A 21,608-nucleotide genomic window follows, 5' to 3' on the forward strand; every position below is an offset into this window, starting at 1 on the left:
ACAGAAAATGTGGAGGTATTAGTTGCAAAAAAGGGGAAAAAAAAAGCGAAACAAAAAAATGTTCTTTCATGGCTTTGATGTAATCAACATCTGTCAACAGAATGAATTTGCTTTTGTTTAATTTCAAGGGCTCTTGTCCTTCTACTTTGCCCAATCAGTTTCAACTTCTGCCTCAGGCATTTCCCTATGTTGTTCTTGGAGGCTTTTCCTTTTTTTCTTTCTTTTTCTTTTTTTTTTAGCAAATGCGCAGGTTATTGCATGTGAAATGTGAGCTGGTCTTCTGCTACACAGGTTACACAGAGCTGGAAAGAACCTTTAATCTTTCCCATCCTATTTTCGAAGCTTGGACATACCTTTGCAACAGGAGGGTTACAAAGTCAGTGTTTTATTAGACAGTTAGAGTTACGATTACAAATAAAGATCTTTAAAACCACAGCCATTATTTTGGATTGAAAAATGGAAACATTTGGTAATTAGCAGTAAGAAGTTATGTGTTCATACCTAGTTGCATTGGCTGGATTTCACATATTGTTCCCCTTAGTGATTTTTAATACCTCATTTTAAGCTTTAATCCTCAAAAGTTTCAAATTAGTTTTTGCACAATAACCTAAATTATGCTAGAGTATTAAAATTACCTGACAAGCCAAATGAAAGATCTCTAGTGTTTTACCTCCAAATTAATATATATTAAGAAAATCTCCAGTCATTCCTTTTTTCGGTTTAAAAAGAAAGATTAAATCACATAACTGAAAAGAGTTGTCAGAACAATGCTTTTGATATTGGTAACTTATCAAGAGCAAGTTGATTTTTATTTCCTACATAGTTTTGAATGTTAATTCTCGTAATTCCAAGTAATTTTGGTACTCTGCTTCTGTTGATACTAGGACTAAATTATTTTAAAATATGTTAATTTATTTCTTGTCTCTTTTTAAGATGCACCCTTGTATTTATTGTAGCTCAGAACTGTCATGAAGTTTATCCATTGGTAATATTTTTGTTAATTGCTTGGAAAATTGAAATCTTTCATGAATAAATACAAAAAAAAATTGTTGCTAACAATCACATTTGATGAATCATGTAAATTAGCAGTTTTTTGCCCTAATACCCCACACTTCATTCATTGGAAACATAGCTTGATAAATTGCTCTAACTGTTAAACAGGAAGCATTAGAAAAGGGTTTATGTGAGAGTTCATTTTCAACATTTCCCGTTAAAAATACTTCTTGACCAGAGGAAAATCACATTTAAATTACTAAAATCAACTTAATTAAGGGTCATTAATAGAGATACACATAAAAACTCTCCACTCTAGGAGTGAAATGAGAGCATTTCATTATATAGTGTAACATGCATGAACAGATAACAATTAAAATAGCCCTAGAGTAAAAGGCTAATAAATATAGGGCACACTATGCTGCAAAATCAGTCACTTAAAAATGCTCCCACCCATCATAATTCCTGAATGCCATATTCAGCCAGTCTGACTGACTCATTTAAAAGCAAAGAAATGTAATTTCACCCAAGATAAATTCATCTGGTGATTCAGAAGAGCTCACAGTGTGTATGTGTACTGTAATGCAGAGGCAGGTGTGGAAGGTGTGCAGGGGAACCCAGCGGCTCCGGCAGGACGTGCGTGCCCCTGGATGGCACAGTGGGATTCACTGGCGGCTCAGGAGCAGTTGGCAATCGTGTTCTGTGCTCAGTGCATCCGAGCTGCTGGTGGGATTCGGCAGCGCTGCTGCTGGTTCTCCTTAGTGCAGCTGATGGTAAATACACTATTGCTGTGGCAGGTGACGCAGCCTTGCTGTTGGGGTACAGAATGAACACGTAAAGGGTCAACTTTGTCTCCTGGTTGTGCTGGTCTGTTGCCAGCCTACCCAGCTTCACATGCCATGCTCTCCAGTGGCTGCAGTTTCTGCTGGAATATGCACAAATGACATGTGTATGAACTGTCTTACAGTAATTAGTATACACAAAAAGCTTAACAAAAGGATGAGCTTGAGCACCAGCGTTGCAGAAGTAAATAAAGGCACTGAGAAAAGCTTTGATGGGTGTAAGGGGTAGGGAGAAGGGAATCTCTGAGCCAGACTTGGAGAATACAGACAGTTGTTCCTGTCTCAGGTGATTGATGATGTTGCTATATCAAATTAGCTGGGAATACAGGAGCCTGAAAAATAAAAGGCACTGTGGAGGCATTAGAAGGCCTTCTTAAGGAAGGAAGTGTGTGGATGGAGTCCAGATTTTCATTACAGACCAGTAACTTCATTGTATTTTAATGCCATTTTATTTAATTTTATTTTTACTTTGTAGGAAAATGTTTTCTCTTATGATTTTTTATATTTCAAATAAAGGTTTAGTTGTCCTGTGTTTATAATTCTTGTAATATAATTTAGGAATTGTATTTTAGAATGGTGATAGTTATTTGCTTGTCTCATTTCATCTGTTCAAGTAGTAGATAGTTTTGCATGCATCTGGTTTATAATGAGTAGTTAGTAGAATAACAACAGGCTACAGTACCTTATTATCCTGTTATTTTGTGACAACACTTGCAGTGTATCTTTGGGAGAATAGAGGTAAAAAATTTATTCTGACTAGAAAAGAATCCCTTCTGAATGTGAGCTAGTCGATAGACATGCACCCGTGAATATGGTTTAATGTATTTAAGAGTGTGTATTTGAGGGAGCATTGGGAATAATTGACAGGCACACTTGCACCTTGTCTTCCCCAATTAAATTGTGACTCAATAGACAAGATGCCTGGGGAGCATTCTGGCCATCAAGGAGAGCATTTGAAATACATGGTCAGATGTTGATGTCCATGTGGACTTTAGCCAACCACATCAGTGAGTGTGGGATTTCGATACCTTTAGCTGTGCTAAAAGCAAGGTGCTTCAACTGCACTTTGTAAAAGATGCAACTTGGCTTACACTGTCAGAGTGATTACTACTTCTAATGGCCCAAAAGTTGCTGCCTCAGCAGATTCTATGCTTCCAAATTCCAGAAATGAGTACAAACAAGACAGGGAGTTTGTAGGATGCTTTGGGTTCTTTGGACGTGCTTACAGTTGCAGTTTAGGTGACCCCTTCTGGGATTTTTTGTATATTTGGGTGGTTTTTGTTAATTGGACAATGATTTTTTTTTCTTGTGAAAGAGACCATAGGAAGGTAGATTATGAGTCTGCTGTTTAAATTTTAGTTAATAGGCTGACAAATCAATCCAGCCCTCTGTTAACTGGTCAGCTCCACTTCCTTGGAGACACTGTTCTGTTTTGAAGCAGGCAGCTTCCATTGGGTATTTAGACTATTCTGAGAGCTTGAGGTGAACCTCACCCTTCAGCTTCACTTTCTTATTATCAACAAGTCAAACAAACAAGCAAACCCACCAAACTAAAAACCAAACCAAAACAAACAAGAAAAAAACCCACCACCACCAAAAAAAAACCCAAACCAAACCAGTAAAAATTGGCTTGAGTAAAAGTTTCTACACCTAAGTTTTAACTTTTCAGATATTGGTACCTAAATGTAACCCTGGCCAGTGCAAAAAGACAGTCGGAAACATTTCTAATGCAAACCTGATGAAACTATTTCAGTCTGGGTTTGGGGGTCCAAAACAGTGCATAACTCGAGTCTTCTGTATGTCATGGAGGTAAAAGGGCTGTCTTTGAAAAATTGCATATGTGGAAGGATAATTTCGGCATGTGAACATGATAAACCATCCAAAGGAAATGAAGGAAGGTACAACAGAATAAAAAACTGGCAAGATGTGAAAGAAACTCTTATGGAAATAAACATTTTTACATAGTTACAAAATTTTTTATTTCTGTGATATAAAAATGTTTAGTTACTAGTGTTCAAACAAAAACTTTTTACTGAAGAATAATTATTCATCTGGATTACTTGCCACAAGATTGCTCTTATATTTGTATACATAATGACATTTTTCAGAAGCAGATCAACTGTTATGTTAAACTTACATTTCAGAAAAAAACCCTGTTTATATTGTAGAACATTTGAGTAGTGGAAATACACACTGTGTGTAATTGTAATGTAATTGGGCAGTGTCAATAATCCTTTTGGATTTCCTGGTTTTGATGCTAGCATTGTCTTTTGTGGTGCATTATTTTGGTTTTGATGTCTCTGGGAGCCTTTGGGCCTCAATTTTCCTTTCTTTTCCTTTTTTTCCCTTTTAATTTTTTTTCCTTTTTTCCGTTTTTGCAGGGGCAAAATGTGTCATTGCCCAACAACTAAGTTTGAGCTATGAAACTTTCGTCCCAAATTCCCATGTGAATTAAATTGAAATCTGATTCAAATACTCCAAATAAATTGCACTTTTAATACTTTCAATTACTTCTAACCAAGATTAAAAATATCTCCTGAAGTTTCCTCTGTTGCCCCCTGAACAAAATGAACTATTCTTTGTGTCTTGAGCAACAAGACAAAGAGCAGCATTACCCTTGTTATGCTTAAATCTGTGACCAGTTCTGCAAAAATACAGCTGAAAATACTGTATGAAGTAACATTAAATATTCTTTTTTTTGTCTTCTCTTTTCTTGCTATTGTGTCTTATTAACTGCTTTGCCAAGCCTTGAACAGTGCAGCCATGCAAATTGTTCCAAGCAGAGGCCAGTTAGAGCATCACTCCTGTCTGTAAATGGTGGGGAATTTACCCACACTGCTTTTTATTGTATCAAACCAAAACAGATTTGATATTTTATAAAGCTTCAAGTATTGTTTGGGAAGTATTTTTGTTCCCATTTCTTCTCATTCTTTCTGCTCCTTCTTAAACAGTACAAGATTTGAATTATCCTCAGCAACTACATGAGTCCTGTGTTTTGTTTTACATTATGCCCTTCTTTTTGCATACTTTCCATTTTGTAATGTGGAAGTAGGAAAAAAATGTTAATATTTTTAAATTTATCTGTTAACAGGTTCTGTGACTGGCTGCCACATAATCTTTTCTTTGTGTAATCATAACTACCTGCAAAGGCACTTAAGCAATCATCAGCAAAGATGCTTCTTCTTTCAAGGACAAAGGAATGCTGCTTATAGTATAGTTTGGCCAGCCATGGTTTCTCCAGCTCACCAAGTTCCTAAGGTACTGCAATTTCTGTTACCTAATCTGTTTTTCAGCCAGTGTAGAGTTTGATTGCAGTCATGATCAAATGTTTTTGTTGTCCAACAGCTGGGGGTGGATCACTGTCCTGTTGCTTGGTCTGGTATTTGAAATAGGAGAGCTGATGGCCAGCTGTCTTCCATGTTAAACACAGTGATGTATTTAGTTATGAGGGAGTTCAAACCTGGGGCTTGTTTAGTTATAGTAGAATAAATGTGAGTATTATAATCATCTGTCAGCAACTCTGGGTCCAGATCCTTGTTTGGAGCAATGGTAGACTGTCTTAGCAGAAGTCAGTAGGAATCATTCATGATCATCTGAGTCCCCTTCTGTATAAATCTCTAGCAAGCTAATTATAAAAATGCTTATATTTTGCTGATGGTTTTATTATTTGGTTATGTCAGAAAGAGAACATACAATACCTGCTGGTAGCTGTCCCACAGCCCTGCTGCATGTTTTAAACTTGTCTTTTTTGTGCCTGAGTGTTCGTATTCCTTGCAAGATATATTTTTGGTTTTATTTACTTTAAAGCCAAAAGGGACTTTTGATGCAAATGCAAATTTAACATGTGTTCCATTTCTTGTTTCCTTTTTTTCCTTTTCTTTTTTCCCCCTCTTTAATTACAGCATACAGATTAACTGTTTAGTATCTTTCCTTTAGCCAAAAGAAATGAAAGTACCCTTTCTAAACAGTGCTTCACAGGATGTGCATTAGTAGTTTTTACAGTTTTGTTTTGCATTTTAATATAGATTTCTTATGCCAAATATAGGGCATTTCCATGGGCCAGATATACTAAAATGTTTTAGATAGGAAAACAGATAAGAATGATGGAAGTAGGGCTCTTAGCCCTAAGAGGCTGTGGAAGTTCTGTGTGCAGGGAGAACATAGGGTCACATGCTCTAAATATTTTCAAAAACTTAAAATCATATAATTTAAAAACTTTATTTCTGTATTTAGATGCCTCTTTTAGAATAAAGAGGAAGAAATATATTGTCATAATGAAAAGTTGTCTTCCCAGATCAGAGTTTTCAGACACCTAAAAATCAGTCCACATCTATGAACTCTGAAAAGTTAAGGGCAGAGTTTTTACTTTTATTCAGAGCATGGCAGAAATCACATTGAAATAACAGTGGTTTTTAAGATGTTGGTGTGAAACTGTCCACGTGGACATTTGTATGTACTCTGCTTTGGGCTTCTCCCTTCACAGTTCTTAGAGGTCAGAAGGATCATGTCTCAGTTAATAGGTAAGTGCCCTCCAAGGGGAAAGCGAGGGTGATGCTGTGTATGGAGTTGCTAATCTAACAAATGGCATTGCTTTGGTTAGGTTTTTTTTTACTAAGGCCCAAACTACTGCAATAGGATGTTGTTACGGTTGTTATGGCATTAATTTTAAAGAAATGGGATCTGAAATTCTGTTGACATAAGTTTTCTGAAGAGAATTTCATCGTTTTTATCAGATTAGACATAAAATACCTGTAACAGTAACAGTAGGCTTCCTATTTAAAGTCCCAATAGAGTTCGTCTATTGCTCTAGTCTTTGTTACTCCTACACCCTGTTGTTGCATGGTTGTTTTGTGTACAGCCAAGATGCCTACTTTGTCTTCTGCCTGCCAGCTTGACTCTGTATTTTGTGAAGTCAGTGCAAAACTCACCCTGTGGCCAGCATGACAGAAAATCAGCCTGGCTGTCATGGGCAAAGGGATTCTTCCACAGCCAGTGAAACAGCCCAGGACCCTTTGAGAGAAAGTGCATTTCCAACTCTATGCAAGATATTACTGTTCTTATTAGCTTTCATGTTTATAAATGTTGTTAATTTGTTGTGGATTTAAAAAAATCAGATATTAAATTTCACTTCATACAAGGGCTGAGAAGTTCTTGTGTCGAAAAAATTAGGTTTATTACACTTCCCTTGACATAGCAAATTGGGATACCTTTGTGTAATGTAGATGGACAAATTTAGACACAGCATACGAACTAGATTAATGTGTAAAAGCCTCTAAATTAAAATCAGTTAAATCCTAAGGTTAGTCAAAAAGCAATCTCATGGATTTTTCAATAGCTTTGTCTGAATGAGAAACACAGAATTTGATCAGGTTTAATTTTGAGACTAATTCTGTATGTTTGTCCCATCACTTCCAGCGATTAGATGCCTTTTATAGAAAATGCCCCTCTTTGAAAAAGAAAATTAAGAGTTTTAAAGTCTTTCTCGTAGTTTCTTAACTTGAGACGGTCTGTGCTGGAAGTCAGCTGCGGTATCTGGGGTTTCAGCACTGGAAGGCTAACAGACTGTGTAAGTCAGTAGTAACAGGCAATGTTAAGTTCAAAAGGGCAGTGGAAGAAATACTGAGGCAGCCTTGAGGGTTTGCCCTGATGGCTTAGGAAGGTCGATACTACGACAGAAAGGGCAAACTGCCATGAAGCAGGAGGCAGTATCTGAGAAAATGATCCCATTGTCATGCTCAGTTTTCTGATCTTCATTTTCAATCCTTTTTCTCCAAGCACATAAAGAAACCAGACTATGTGACGACAGGCATTGTACCAGACTGGGGAGACGACATAGAAATTAAGAATGAAGATCAGATTCAAGGGCTTCGTCAAGCTTGTCAGTTGGCCCGTCATGTCCTGCTTCTGGCTGGAAAGGGCTTAAAGGTAACAATTACAGAAGTCCAACAACAGCTTGGGTATTTCTTGTGCTTTCACTTATTTGGGTTTTGTTTCTACTTTTTTGTTCTTTTAACTTTCCTATTATGTGCATCCAACTTTAAGTCTGATCCTGTAAAAACAAGGATCTATTAACTTTTGTTTCGGTTAATTATATGCCTGCTTAATTACTTCTGTACTTTGGACCTGTGTAAAGTATAGTAACTGGTTCAGGTAATATCTCTGTGTTTGTAATCTCCCTCTCTTGAGATTGTGTCAAATCATGTGAGTTTCTCTTAAGGCACATGCTACAATTTTTCCTTTCATTTAATGGCCCATCTACCTCATATGTCATGCTTTCCAGCTCTGCATGTGTACAAGCCCACACTTGGTCTGCCTTCTCCATTCCCATCCATCCTTCAGCCCTCACTGTCCTGTGGGATCCAATGCAACTCGTAGAGCTCCCACTGGAAAAAACAGCCGTCAAATTCTACACAATTTTCCAGAGTGCATTGATAGTAAAGCCTCCCGATTTCCAGAAATGTTCCTACAGTATGCTTTATAGGCTATCTCCCAAGAAAAAATGTAGAGGGAGGAGCCTACTACCAGGTTTTGCAGATGAGGAAATGCTTTTTTAGCCTTGCCTTGGTATTTCATGTAATAGCATATTGGATAAGGTGAAATGGGTTGAGTAGCTATGAGATGCAGAGATAGATGGGGACTGTAGGTCAATGCCATTGACTTAAAAGGGGATTTTTCTTTCAGCTATCATCACTCTTTCACAAAGGTACAGTTCTGAAGCTGGGATGGCAAATAACAAAATTGCCTGAAGCTTTAATCTTACATAGCTTTGTGCATGTTTAACTTTTTAATGTTCAATTGTTTTTCAGTACAATAAAACTTACTCATTTAAAGTTAAAGGCATATACATGTTTCCAAAGGATCAGGGTGCAATGTGGGTTTCAAATGAGAGCAGTTTTTCACAAATACTCTTTGGTTGTTATCATGTGTAAATAGACACGTATGCAGTATGGTGTAGTTTATGATGCAGCTCATAATATGTGCCAAATCATACATAAAGCAAAATACTACACATACATAATGAATATATTGGAGCAAAAAGGTGTATAAGGTAATAATTACACAAACAGGACCTGTGAACTAGGAGAGAGCTGGTATTTGGAGTTGCAATGCTAAAACCACAGCCCAAGTCAGTCACAGGCTGGTGTTGAGCTCTGTTTTACACAATTAAGTGTTTGTTCAAGACTCCACTGACTGGAAGGATGCTCAAAAACCCTCCCTTATTGACAGTTAGACTCTTCTGCTTTCCAGCCTGTTGCTGCACGTGTTTGGTTTATACCCATCTGTTCTTGTGCCAACACTATTCTTTAATTTAATTTAAGCAGCTTCCTGCCTTTCCCTGTGTCTTCCCCTTCATGCAGGAATAGAGCTGTGCACCAGACTGAACAAACCAAGATCTTTTAGCCTAGTCTCATAAGCTGAAATCTACATTCCTATTTTACTTGAGGAGTCCCATCCCTCCACCTGTTCCTATTATCTTACTGAACCCACCTTGCACACAATCCTCCAAACTGTCTCTTGCCTGTGCTTTAGCTAGTGGCAGTTGAGATCCCCAGATGTAACAAAGGTGCATTATAATCCATGGATACAGAGAGATAGAGTTTGAACGTGGTTTTGATGTTGCCATTACTGCCTGTGGGATTTCAAATTACGATGCAGTATTATATATGATAGCTTTCCTGAGTCTCAGTTACAGATTTGGGAATAAAACCACAGATTCTATGACATAAAAATATTTTATTCTATACCATTGAATTGCCCTGCTCTGAGTAAGGGATTAAGGGCACAGCAGGTGCCACCCCTAACTTGCCCAGCTAGCAAAAGTGTCTTTAAAAGTAAAGCACATACTGTTAAAAGCAGAACTTTGCACAGAGTGTAAGCAATGCAGAGACCAGAGACTTGTCTGCTGAGTATCCAAAAACCCCATCAAATTGCTTGAGTAGAGAAGTAGTAGACAGCAGCCAGTCAGGTACGTAGCAGTTCAGTTTGTCTGTGGGCTAAAGATGAAGATGTTTGAGCAGAGGCAGGAGCAACAAACCTGTATTTATCCAGAACCAAGGGCTGCCATATCCAATCCAGCCAGCCTGCCAAGGCTGCGGTTGCAAAACAGGGGTCATGTGCAGTAATCCCAAATCCTGGTCTTGAACTCACATTCATTGCTCCTCACCTGCCCAACAACATTTCTGTGCTCAGCAAGATTCAGCTGAGTAAACAGACGTGGTTTTATCCTCAGCACAGTACACAAGTGCACTCTCCTGTATTGGCCGTGCATGGCCACACAGTATTTCAATATCTAACTGTCTCCTGCACCACAGCCTACCTGTATTCCACATGTTACTTCAAAATCACAGCCACTGTGATATTTCCTTCAGTGTGCTAAGAATGATACTTGTATCTGTACAAAGTATGATTTTCAAAGGCTCAGAACTCATTCAAAGCAAAATCAATTTACAGAGGAACCCTCAAAAGTACTTCTCAATTAGAGAGGTTTCCCTACCAAATTTCAGCTCTAACCATTCCAGAGACTGAGTTGATCAAAAAGAAAAGCAAGAATAATATTATTTTAAGAATGTGCATTTTGCACTCCATGGAAACCCAGAAAATGGCTGACTGATTTATGAGAGGGGTTTTTTAATATGTAAAATCTTACGGAAAAGATGAATCTAAAAAACATCAAGCATAAAAATGAAGATTTCTAAAAATAATGAGTCAGTACTTGTGGATTCATTATGATCATTCAGGCTATGGCAACTTTAAGTAAAATTTCCTTAAAATTTGAATCTAAATATTTCAATGTTTTATAAAATTTAGGAATACCTGGAAAACAATTTCTTAAAATGCTTAAATACATTATGATGAATGTACTGGGCAATTACAAGACTTAATATCCTTTCTTTTACAAATAGAAGGGACAAGTAATGTTGTGTTTTAAGGGACTGAATGCATTGAAACAAGACATTTCTATAGCAGCTACTGAAAGGATGCCATGGGAAATTCGTGTCTTTGAGAAAGTAGATATGGAAAAAAGAACAGAAAGGAAGTAGACAGGATTTTAGGTTTTCTAGGAACCTTTGAGTGCTTATTTCTACTGCATGCTTTATTTAAAATCTGCTTTTTGGAGGGTTTTTCAGAAAAAAAAAATCCATATATCAATAAAGTATATCAGACCGTATAGTGTTTTGTATCAAAGCAGCGTATTTGAAACATCCAATATTTCATTGAAGCTGGCTGCAATCACATGCAGTAAATAAGAGAAACTCTCTTTGCTTTTTTAACAGGATGTTATGTTTGATATTTTAGGTTGGCATGACAACTGAAGAAATAGATTCCATTGTTCATCATGAAATAATCAGACAGAATGCCTATCCATCACCTCTGGGCTATGGAGGTTTTCCAAAATCTGTTTGTACTTCTGTAAACAACGTGGTATGTCATGGTATTCCTGACAGGTATTTCCTCAATAAAGTACATTTTACAACTGGAAATTAAAATGTTAAACTGGAATTGATAATTTGTATTTAAGACTGAATATACTTCAGCTTAACTAAATGTTGTACTTAAATGCGTTGTAGATGCAGAACATGTTACCCTGTGATGCTGATAGCTGTTACAGAAATACATGTGAAACAGGAAAAAAATATTATCCTGGTTTTCAAGACACTTAAAGAAAAATAGCATATTGCATTTTGAATTTAGTGTGTGTGAGGGAAAAAAAAAAACTGGTACGGTCTGATTTTTTGTTCATGCAGCAAAATAAGTATAGGCTAAGGCATAAATATATTTGAATTTATGTGGGATTTTTTTTTTTATATTCTCAATACATTCAGCTACTCACAAAGTAAAATATGAACCCTAGTGAGAGAAAAAGAATAAATATAATGGTAGATTTTTCAGGTGTTGATATGTTTTTCTTGTAGTTGTGTCTCATTATTTTATATTCAGCTACACTTGTTCTCTAAATAGTCAGAGCTGAACATTAAAAATGGTTATTCTGTTTGCTTCTGCCTTCCTCCATCACAAAATATCTACCCCTTGATTTTTTATGTATGTGTCATTAGGTGTTTATTCTTATATTCCCTTTGTTGGGAACTGTCTGTCACCATTTTTTTTTTTTTTCTGTTTATGTTTCAGTCGACCTCTTCAGGATGGAGATATTATCAACATTGATGTCACGGTGAGTAATTCATATAAAAAAATAGTCTTTGATCAACTTTAGAATCACTAGTAGCAACAGGAAGAATAGTGGATTGGAGATGGGGGATGCACAGATGGATGTGCTGTTTACTTCTGAGCCAAGGCACAAGCAGCTGGTTTCCTTTTTTGTTTTTAACTGTGTGTTTATTCCAGCTAGACTCAGGCCTGACTTGAATTTAGGACTGGAATCAGATGCACTGAGATCAATGTTGGCCTAAGTGAAATGTCAACCCAATCCTGCTATGTGTCATGTTTTTGAGAAGGTGTAATTGTTATTGATCCACTGTGTAGTTAATGCAGAGCACCACAGTACTGGGCAGCAGCTGAAGATAGATATGTATGAGATGAGCTAACATGAAGAAAGCCAGCATTTTTCCTTCACTCTGCCAAGATTGATCTTCCTCTTCCTGCTGATTTTGAGTGGGGCCTGACATTATCTTACTCTGTCATTAGAGGCTGCATTGGCCTGGGTATGTCAGTCTATTTGGACAGCAACTCTATTGCTAGCAGTGTTCCCTACATTTATTAAAATCACCGAAGGTAGTGTTGTGTTCCATTTCTGGTATAGAAGCCCTGAACCTTTTGAGCAGAAACAGAAATAGTTTGATATAACTGTGACTTAATATTTCCAGGGAATCATCAATTACAGCTATTTAAATAAACACAGTCTGGGTTTTCCTAGGAGCAAGGAAGCACAGGAACTGTGCTTTAGAAACCTAATTCTCATTTCATTTATGAAAAAAAAATATTTTGTCTTACAGAAGTTTTTTTGCTTTTGCTGTGCATGTTTTTATTTTTTCTGAAGTGCTGTTTATTTCTGGTATGGACACAGAAGTTTTTTTTTAATCTCTCCATTGTTTTGCAATAATATGTCACATACAAGGGAGTAGAATCTCGTAAAAACAAGCTTTTTAAATCATTAAAAAACCTATTGGTAACTTGATACTATGTTCATACTGGCAGAGTGAAGAAATCTTCAGAAGACCTACCTCTGAGCATGAGATTCAAGCTTTCTAAAATATTTTTTCTATTAAAATTAGGGTCGACGACCTTTTTCCCATTATATACTCACATGTGATCCAGAACTGGATTTGGTTTGGCTTGGGCTTTTGATCTTTTTAAATTCTTTCCCATCTCCATACTTTCTAATCGTAGAATTCTGACTATCAGGTTTACACAGTGCAATCTAGCATTTTTAGACTTTACTTTTGGCCTTCATTTTAACTTCAGTGAACCAGTGTCGCTTTGCTCAGTTTATTAAAATAAATCAGTTTGCAACATTAAGGATTTAAATCATATTTCTTTGTACCTCCTTAAGGTTCATTTTACTTTATGTTCAGTCAGGATAATAATGATACCATAGATTTTTAAAAAGTATAGACTCATGTCACAGATACTTTCAGTGATAAATTAAATGCAATATTTGTAATATTAAAATAGTGTGCATATCTTGTTCACTCTGCTTCACAAATGTCTAACTAAATGTTACTGGCCTTTTTGCAGACATATATTTATTTGCTTCTAATTTACTCTCATAAAATAAAATAAATCTTGATCTTTCTGTGCATGTGAAGATTCCTGCAAGGATGGGAATTGCTGACTATCTTTGTAAGATTTTTTTTTTTTACCATTTAAAACTGAACTGTGCTGTGTGATAATTTCTTAGTCTAAAACAGGTGAGGAAAAAATACTACTTTTCAGCATTATTAACTGATATCTTAGCTTATTTTTAATGAGAAAAACTGGGACATTTCACAGCTGGACAGAATAAAAATCAACATACATATGACACAATAAATTGTTTATAATTGTGTACAGGTTCTATAAAGTAATTAAATAATACTCAGGATGTTAAGTGTAAATACCTAGCACTATGTACAGATTATCTGAACCAAAAAATCCATTTTAGCATAATTAAGGCGGTAGAATTTCATAGATGAAATACAAATTTTATAGGCTTGAAACATATGGACCTGAAAATGTGTTTTAGTATACAGACAATAGTGTTATGCATTATTGGATCCTCAGCATAGTGCAATTTTCAGCCTATTGTTACCAGGTTAATGTTTCTTACAACTTGGTTCTTTCACTGAATTTTAAGGAAATAATATATTATGGTTGCTGTGGTTGTAGTTTATTAACATCAGAAGTATGTAATTGCAGCTGATGGGCTCCAGTAAATATTATTATTTGCTTTGTTGTTGGGATTTTGGTGGTTTTATGTTTTGTTTGGGTTTTTTTTTGTTGTTGTTGTTGTTTCTTGGTTTGGGGTTTTTTTAACTCTCCTATGTTTTAAATCTGTGTTTGCTCTTCTAGGATGATGATGCTTAATGTTGAGGGTTTTTGTGTTTTCCTTGCTAGAGCTAAAAACTAACTAGTTTAGTTTAAATATGAACTATCTACTTTAAAACCTGACCAATGGTCATTAAATAAAAAAATAAAAAATTTATTTTATGGTAGTTTGAACTGGCATAGGAAGGTGTAGAGCTGAGGGTTGCAACTTCTTTTTGCCAGAGCAGTAGCAACACAGTTGGGCCCTTGCTGGCACTCACCTTTCTTTAAAATACCCTTTGCTCCTAATGGCCTGCATTTTCTTTATATCTCAGCTTGAAGACAAACCTGGCCTTGAGATAAACTGTCTGTAGAATGGGGTTTTTGGGGTTATGGGTTTTTTTTTTTAGTTTGGAATCAACCAACAAGAATGTGAGTCTGTCTTTCACAAATAGTTTGCCAGTGGCAAAAGTTCAGTGGTTCAAGCTCTGAGTAATTAGTTGTAGAAGGATAGTTGCCCACTGTTTGGGAGAGAAAAAATGTTTTAGAAGATCAAAACTGTTCACCATTATAATTTGTCTTTTTGTAGGGAAATATCCCTTGGTCTTACAATTAATTATGGGCCTGCCTGCCATGTGCAGAGCTGCAAACCCCATTTTAATGGTGTGTTGCAGAGCTCCATAGTGCATAGCCAGGATTTCTTGTGCTCAACAGAGAATTTCAGGAGGGCTAACATTTAAAACCTATGAAATTTCAAAAAGAAAATGAAAAAAAGGTAATTAATTCAACAGCATGTTCAGTTTTTAGGACATGAAATTTTTCAGTGCCACAGCAGTACATTTATTCTCTCAAAATTCATCTCTGTAAATCAGAAGTAAAATCTAACGTTAATGCCACATTGTAGCTTAAAAATGAGATGAAAGAAAACCTGCAAGAGCTGACAGTGGATTTGGTCCGTGGGGTTCACTCTGGCTGTTGGTAGCAGGGTCTGGCTCTCACCTCAGAGCTCCCACAGGGGTTGCTGACTGCAGGCATTCACCTCCCTGCCAGCCACCAGCGGGTTCTGCCTCAGTCCCTGGCTGCCAGGGCAGAGCCAGGATGGGTGGGCACCCAACAGCCCCCAAGGCCCACCGCAGCCCAACCACGGCCCCCACCCACCTTCTCCCAAGCAGCACAGTTATCCTCATGTCCTGTGGCTGAGCAGTGTCACTGCCTGGTGCACTGCTGGGCACTGATGCACAGCTTCTGCTTTTCTTGAATTTTTAATTGGTAACATTGGCAACCCTTAGACACCTTGCAGTCTTTCAAGCTTCTTTTTTTTTTTTTTTTTTCTCTGCTATGTTTTGCTTTTCCAGTCTTGCAAATATGACTTACCTGTCTATCTGTTGCAATATATAACTTGTTCCTAGAAAGAATGGATTTAATTAAGACAATTATTTGTCTCTGGATGCAAAATGATAAAATGTCTTTGCATTTCTGTATATGTTTAGGTGTATTACAATGGCTACCATGGTGACACTTCTGAAACCTTTTTGGTGGGCAATGTGGATAAATCTGGTGAAAAGTTAGTGGAGGTTGCCAGGAAATGTAGAGATGAAGCAATTGCAGCTTGCAGACCAGGGGCTCCCTTCTCTGTAATTGGAAACACGATCAGGTAAGCCTTATATTGACAAGTAAAAGGAGGGCTGGCAAATGGGACAAAGGTTATTGGTGGTTTGGTATAAAGCTGATGACATGTTTTATGATTCAAAACCATCATTTCAGTCTGATATCAGTATGTGAACTGCCAAGCTATAATGTTGTTCCTTGGGTAAGAGGTATTTTTTTTAAGTGAATTACACTAGGGTCAGCAAAGATAACTGTAGAAAAATACAAAGATATTCATAAAGTAGATTTAAATTAACAGATGTAATTTGCTGTGGGCTTTTGTTTATTTTTTATTTGTGTGTGACACTACACCACATCTGTCTAACGGTGTAAGACAGAAACCATTGTTTTCATTGAATGTTACAAGGGAATTAGTCAACATAAATAAGCTCTTTGTTTAAAAACTACAAAAATATTTAACTCAAGAGCTTCTGATCTTACAAAGAGCAGTGCCTACTAACGTCATAGGGAAGAAAGAGCTGACATTCAGAGATTTTTCCTTATTTTGCATCTCTTCTAGCCTTCACATAAATGCAGTCGTGACTCTTCTGCTGATGGCTTTAAATAAAAATGTGTCTTAGATTTTGAAGGTACCTATAGATTATTTTAAAATGTTTGCAAAAAGAAAGAAATAGACATATATCATATACATTTCATTAAGCAATACTTCTTCGGACTGCTAATGGTCCCAACAAGCTATTGAATTCATTCTGATTACTTAAAAGCTGCAAGGCTTAGTCACCTTGAAAGGATGCTGCCTTTTTTTTTCTTTGTAAATCTTCAAATACTTTAAGAAAAAAAGAGAACGGCAAAATATCAGTTAGATGTATTTATAGCTTTAAAAATATTGTAACAGAGTCTGAATCAAACTTTAGTAAAACCTCTTTGGGTTATATCTGAGAAGCTTTTATTGAAGACTTTGTATAAAATTGTGTTTTTGACAGTTTTAAATTATAGGCTAACTAGCCTGGAGAAAAAGGATAGTGTCTTTCTGTTCTTTCATAGGAAATGTTGAATCAGACCCCTACTGGGAAAAGAAATTTAATGCATATCTCACTATCTTACTGTCCATGAATATAATAGAAGTGAATTCAAAATGTAGTTTTATTTTTGCAAATGGGATGAGTCGATAGATGCACCTCATATTTTTGAACACCTAGGGTTCAACAAATTTACTGGTGGTGCTCTTGCATTTTAACAAAATTTATTCTTGAGTAGAAGGGGGCACAGAACACTGGATTCTTATTCAAGCATTCTATCGAGCTCTGCATTCATGGCTGTGTCTAAAGGGCATGTCAGCCTTTGATTCTCTCTGAGAGGTAATTATCCTTTTCCTGTCACGGAACAACAAATGATAGCTAACTACAGAGGCACATTTGCAGTAGTCACATTCATCAACTGCAGAAAAAAAATTCAATTTAATTGTGCAACACAGCTGCACATAGGCTTTTTGAGCATTTCTGTTGTTCTCCCTGTCTTGCTATTCCTCCCTCCAGATCTATTTTTTAAACTTTTTTTTTCTGGTTATTTTTTCCCCCTTTTTGTCTCTTCTTCCATTTTTACTCTCTGTACTTTCTTGTTAAAGTAATTTTCTTTTGTGGCTCTCATTCTTTTTTCCCCATTGAAGGCTATGAATGTAGAAAATTATCACAATTACTCATATAATTGAGCCTCTTTGTAGCAAGTGCAACTCCAGTAGCCTTTCTCCATCATGAAAATGGTTTCATTATAGGGTTTTTCATATTCTCTGACACCATCTACACAGAGGAACAGGCGTGCAGATGAGATGTACTAGGAACAGGGTAGATCAGTAAGGTCACAGTAGGAATAATTAGCTCTGCTATGGAAAGAGCATCTAGGCCTTTTACTGCTACATAAATGTACTGTCCATGGCTTTTAGTCACAAAAAAACTTACTAACAAATGGAGCTCCCGCCTACTACTTTGAAAAAAAGATTTGTATCAACACTACAATTTTCCATCATTAAGACTAATAACACAGAGCCTAGTATACATCAAGGGGAATAAAAAGAAAAATCTCACATTCAAGTGGCGGCTGGGTGCTGACCTTTGTTCCCTTTTTTTGTGTTCAACTTAACTCTTTACAAAAAAGAGCCACACGCCACACCAACATGCAGGTGAACTCCAGCTAGTGCTAGCAAAGCATGGCATTCAGTTGGAAAATCTGATAAATCTCCATGCAGGATAATGCATTTCATTACAGATTCACTACATTAATTCTAGCTGTTTTTAAAAAAAAAAAAAAAAAAAGGAAGAAGAAGAAAAAGAACAGAGATGAATGTGACATTGGATTTTTGCTGTGTTGTTACAGAGGTCAGTTTCCTTGCAAAATGTAAATATATAGTTAGTGTCCCCTTTGCAAAGCAGATTAATTGAAGCTAGTAGCTATTCAAAACTGCATATGAAATAGCAGGTCATTAACTTTATTTCTCAAGATTTTATCGTGTTGATGATTTAAATGTGCTGATTTGTTTAGAACTACTTTAACACTCCCTCTGCTGAAGGCTCACCTTAGCTTGGCGAAGCTGTGTGTTTCAGCTTATTTGTCATTTGACATTGGTTTACAGACAGACATATAATACAAATATATATATATATCAAAATCTCAAATTTCACAAGAGTTAGATATTATAAATGCCTGAGAACAAGTACCTACAGGATGAAAACATTTAAGTCCATCAGAATGGAAATTCATCCATGTTTCTGTCATCAGTTTTTCTGTAAAGGTGCTTCAGTCATTTCCAGAATGTATCTTATGCACAAATTATGAGACTATTTCCTTTCTACAGTAGGTATCAGAACAATTATATCTTGGAGTAAGTTTGCAGTCAATATTCTAACATAGTCTTTGTTGTGGAAGCTCAATAGCTGACACTGAGTATTTCATTGATAGCAGTTCATTCTTCCATCGGCTACAAGTCGCAAATAAAAGATTGCATGGATTCGTGAGTTACTTTGCTTAGAAAAATTTGGGTCTTTGCTAATCTCTTTCTGCTGGAAGGCATATCAAAACTATTGGTCAGTTCCAGTGTAAATGGAATTGGTCCCTATTGTCCATTTTCTTCTACCATTTCCAACATTTTCAGACAAAAATGTATCTAGTTTAAATCTGCTTTTTTAGACAGTGAATCTAAGTGCATGAAAGTGTTAGGAATGTAGAGAGCTAAAGAACTTAAAGGTGATGTCGTTAAATAAACCAAATTTGAACTCCTACCAAAAAAATAGTAGTGATGAAAGTATTAATAAATGGTTTAAAATGTTTAACTAGTAAGTATATGTTTTGATATTAATTTAGAACAATATAAAGCAGATTTTTTTAAAAAACTGTTTCTATCAGATTATGCACATTTAAACAATAAGTGGCTCAGGCAAAATAAGTCATTTTAATGTCATCTGTGATAGATTTTCCTTGACAGCTACTGTAAATTACAATTACACTGCTTCTCTCTGCACTTGAAAGTAAGCATTGCAATAAATTATCTTTTATTTCAATCCATCATGTCTGCTTTCAGAAACAGAGAACCTCAAATAAAAGTTCAGCACTATTGTAAGAAAAATACAGTAATTTGTGTTCCAGTTTGAAACTAAAATGTACCTTTCTTTCAAAAAACAATTGTTGGCTTTCAAAAATATTACTAATTATACCTCAACGTTTATTGTCATTATAGGGAATCCCTGAACTTGTGCATTCCCTCAGTCTAGGATTGCTATTTCAGAAAAAAAAAAAAAACAGTTAAATATTTTCCCTGTAGAATTCTGTAATTTCTCAAATTAGATACTATGGTACTATTCAAAACAGGTTTTTTAATCACAAATAAATATAGTTTAAGATGAGTCTGGTTTCAATACTTTAAAAAAAATAGCAAGTATGCCATTCAGTGGCCATTTTGCTACGAATATAGCTAAGACAAACATGATTACTTCTAATTTAAAAAAAAAATCAGATCCTTACATAAGAACACAATTATCATGGGACTGTTACCAGTTTCAGTGTTTCTCAAGTATATTCACTGCCAAGAAGTGTTAAGACAAATTTGTTTAACAAGTTCAGCCATTCATGTCATGCTGCTCTGCAGGACTGTTTTGGATAAGGTTTCATCCCTAGTAAGAGAAGCTGGCACTGCGGGAGAAGCATCCGTGGCTGAGGCTCGGTTCACCAGGATCCTTATCCTTGGCAGTAAAGCAGTCTGTGCCATCTTGTCCAATCAGTCAAATTCTTTCTTCCCTTGTGCCACCACAGAGCCCAGAAAAACAGTAGCTATTAATACTGAAAATGGGATTGTTTTACTTTTTTTTTCTTCAGTGAGTGCTAAGAATACTAGACCAGACCTACCCTGAGGAAAAAGTGACAAAATTTGGTAAAAAAAAAAAAGAAAATGCTCCTCTAGGTGCACCTAGAGGGTATCTGCACAGGACAGCTCCCTAAGGAAATTCTTTCAACCTGCTTCTCAGCTTAACAGGAGGGATTTATCACCCAAGAGCTCCTTTGAAGGGAAGCTTGAGTATCGAGGAAGGCTTTCGAATAGAGTCAGTCCTGCCTGTTCCTCCTTTGTGGCAATTTCCCTGTTAGGCTGCTGTCAGGACGGCAATGCATGTCTCCACACTTATCCCTCCTTTCAGAGAATTAGCTGTTGTCTGGCAACATGGGAAGAGGATGCTCAGATAGCAACTGACACCTATCTCTCCTGTCTCCACTCTCTGAAGCGTGACACCACCATACGACAGGCTCTGACAGTGGCTTCAGGAGGATAGCTTGGCCCTCAGTGATGTTCCTTTACCAGCTGGGTCACTGCCAATCCATGCCAATGCCAGACACTTGGCCTGGCTTTGTATCAGCAAAAGAAAAGCAGCACTGCAGCTACTCCTGACTCTGCAGCCACTGGGCTAGAACACATGGCAGCAAAACATAGAGTCAAGTACTGGGCTCACTAAATAATTATGCTTTTAATCCTGCCCAATTCACCTCTGCCCAAATATGCAACAAAGATCAATATGTGTGATAATAAATGTTGCAAATGGGTATTTTTAACAGTGATCACTCTGAAGAACCTTCTTTTTCTCTTGATGCTGTCTTGTGAGGTGTACCTCTGCTGCCCCAGCATTTGCTCTGAAAATTATTTGCTGGGATGTACCCCATCCAAGGGGAACTGGCAGACTGGCACATCCTTTCCCACAGCAGATGCCAGGCAGCCCAGTTCAGCCATGCCAACTTCTGCCTCCTGCTTTCACTGCTTTCCCACTTGCAGTCAGGGCTCCTCTAGCTGTCTTAGCTTACTCTGCCTGTCTACAAGAAGCATCTGATGAAGTTGGGGCTGCAGTCTTGTAAGATTGTCTTATGGGAAAGCTGCAAAGAAAGGCCACCACTGACAGGTCCCGAGCTGGGCAGTGAGACAGTGAGACCAAAATGTTGAGCTGTTGTCAGCAACAAATGATAAATGTGTGCAAAAATGCTCCACTCCCTGGCATCTTGATTTTTTAATCAGATTCCACAGCTTGGGAATCCTGGAGACTGGAGGGGCTAACCAAGACCATAAGTTTAATTCACTCTTCTCAGAGCTGTCTCAAAGTTACAGCCAACATGTACATTTACAGGATTACCTTTGCAAGTTGTAGCTAGGATTAGCAGCTTCATTTTGTTATGAGG

General features: G+C 36.8%; 1 protein-coding gene and 1 long non-coding RNA gene across 7 annotated transcripts in view; one reads left to right on the plus strand and one right to left on the minus strand.

The window, feature by feature from the left end:
• The window catches only part of METAP1D (methionyl aminopeptidase type 1D, mitochondrial), a 43,166-nt gene that overhangs the window by 16,575 nt on the left and 4,983 nt on the right, over nucleotides 1–21,608 (plus strand). For all 5 annotated transcript variants that reach the window (XM_030277457.4, XM_072932249.1, XM_072932250.1 and 2 more), the window contains 5 exons: nucleotides 4,927–5,093; nucleotides 7,611–7,760; nucleotides 11,133–11,281; nucleotides 11,964–12,006; nucleotides 15,788–15,951. In XM_030277457.4, the coding sequence (XP_030133317.1) occupies nucleotides 4,927–5,093; nucleotides 7,611–7,760; nucleotides 11,133–11,281; nucleotides 11,964–12,006; nucleotides 15,788–15,951 (673 nt within the window). The remainder of the gene's footprint in view (nucleotides 1–4,926; nucleotides 5,094–7,610; nucleotides 7,761–11,132; nucleotides 11,282–11,963; nucleotides 12,007–15,787; nucleotides 15,952–21,608) is intronic.
• Nucleotides 366–21,608, minus strand: part of LOC140684561 (uncharacterized) — a 35,971-nt gene continuing 14,728 nt past the window's right edge. Inside the window, exon 3 of one of the 2 annotated variants that reach the window (XR_012056984.1) lies at nucleotides 366–1,915. This is a non-coding gene — a long non-coding RNA (uncharacterized lncRNA). Of the gene's footprint in view, nucleotides 1,919–21,608 lie in introns of both variants that reach the window. The other variant, XR_012056983.1, reaches the window with a different exon arrangement.

Source organism: Taeniopygia guttata, chromosome 7 (genome assembly GCF_048771995.1).
Source record: "Taeniopygia guttata chromosome 7, bTaeGut7.mat, whole genome shotgun sequence".
NCBI classification, from domain to species: domain Eukaryota; kingdom Metazoa; phylum Chordata; class Aves; order Passeriformes; family Estrildidae; genus Taeniopygia; species Taeniopygia guttata.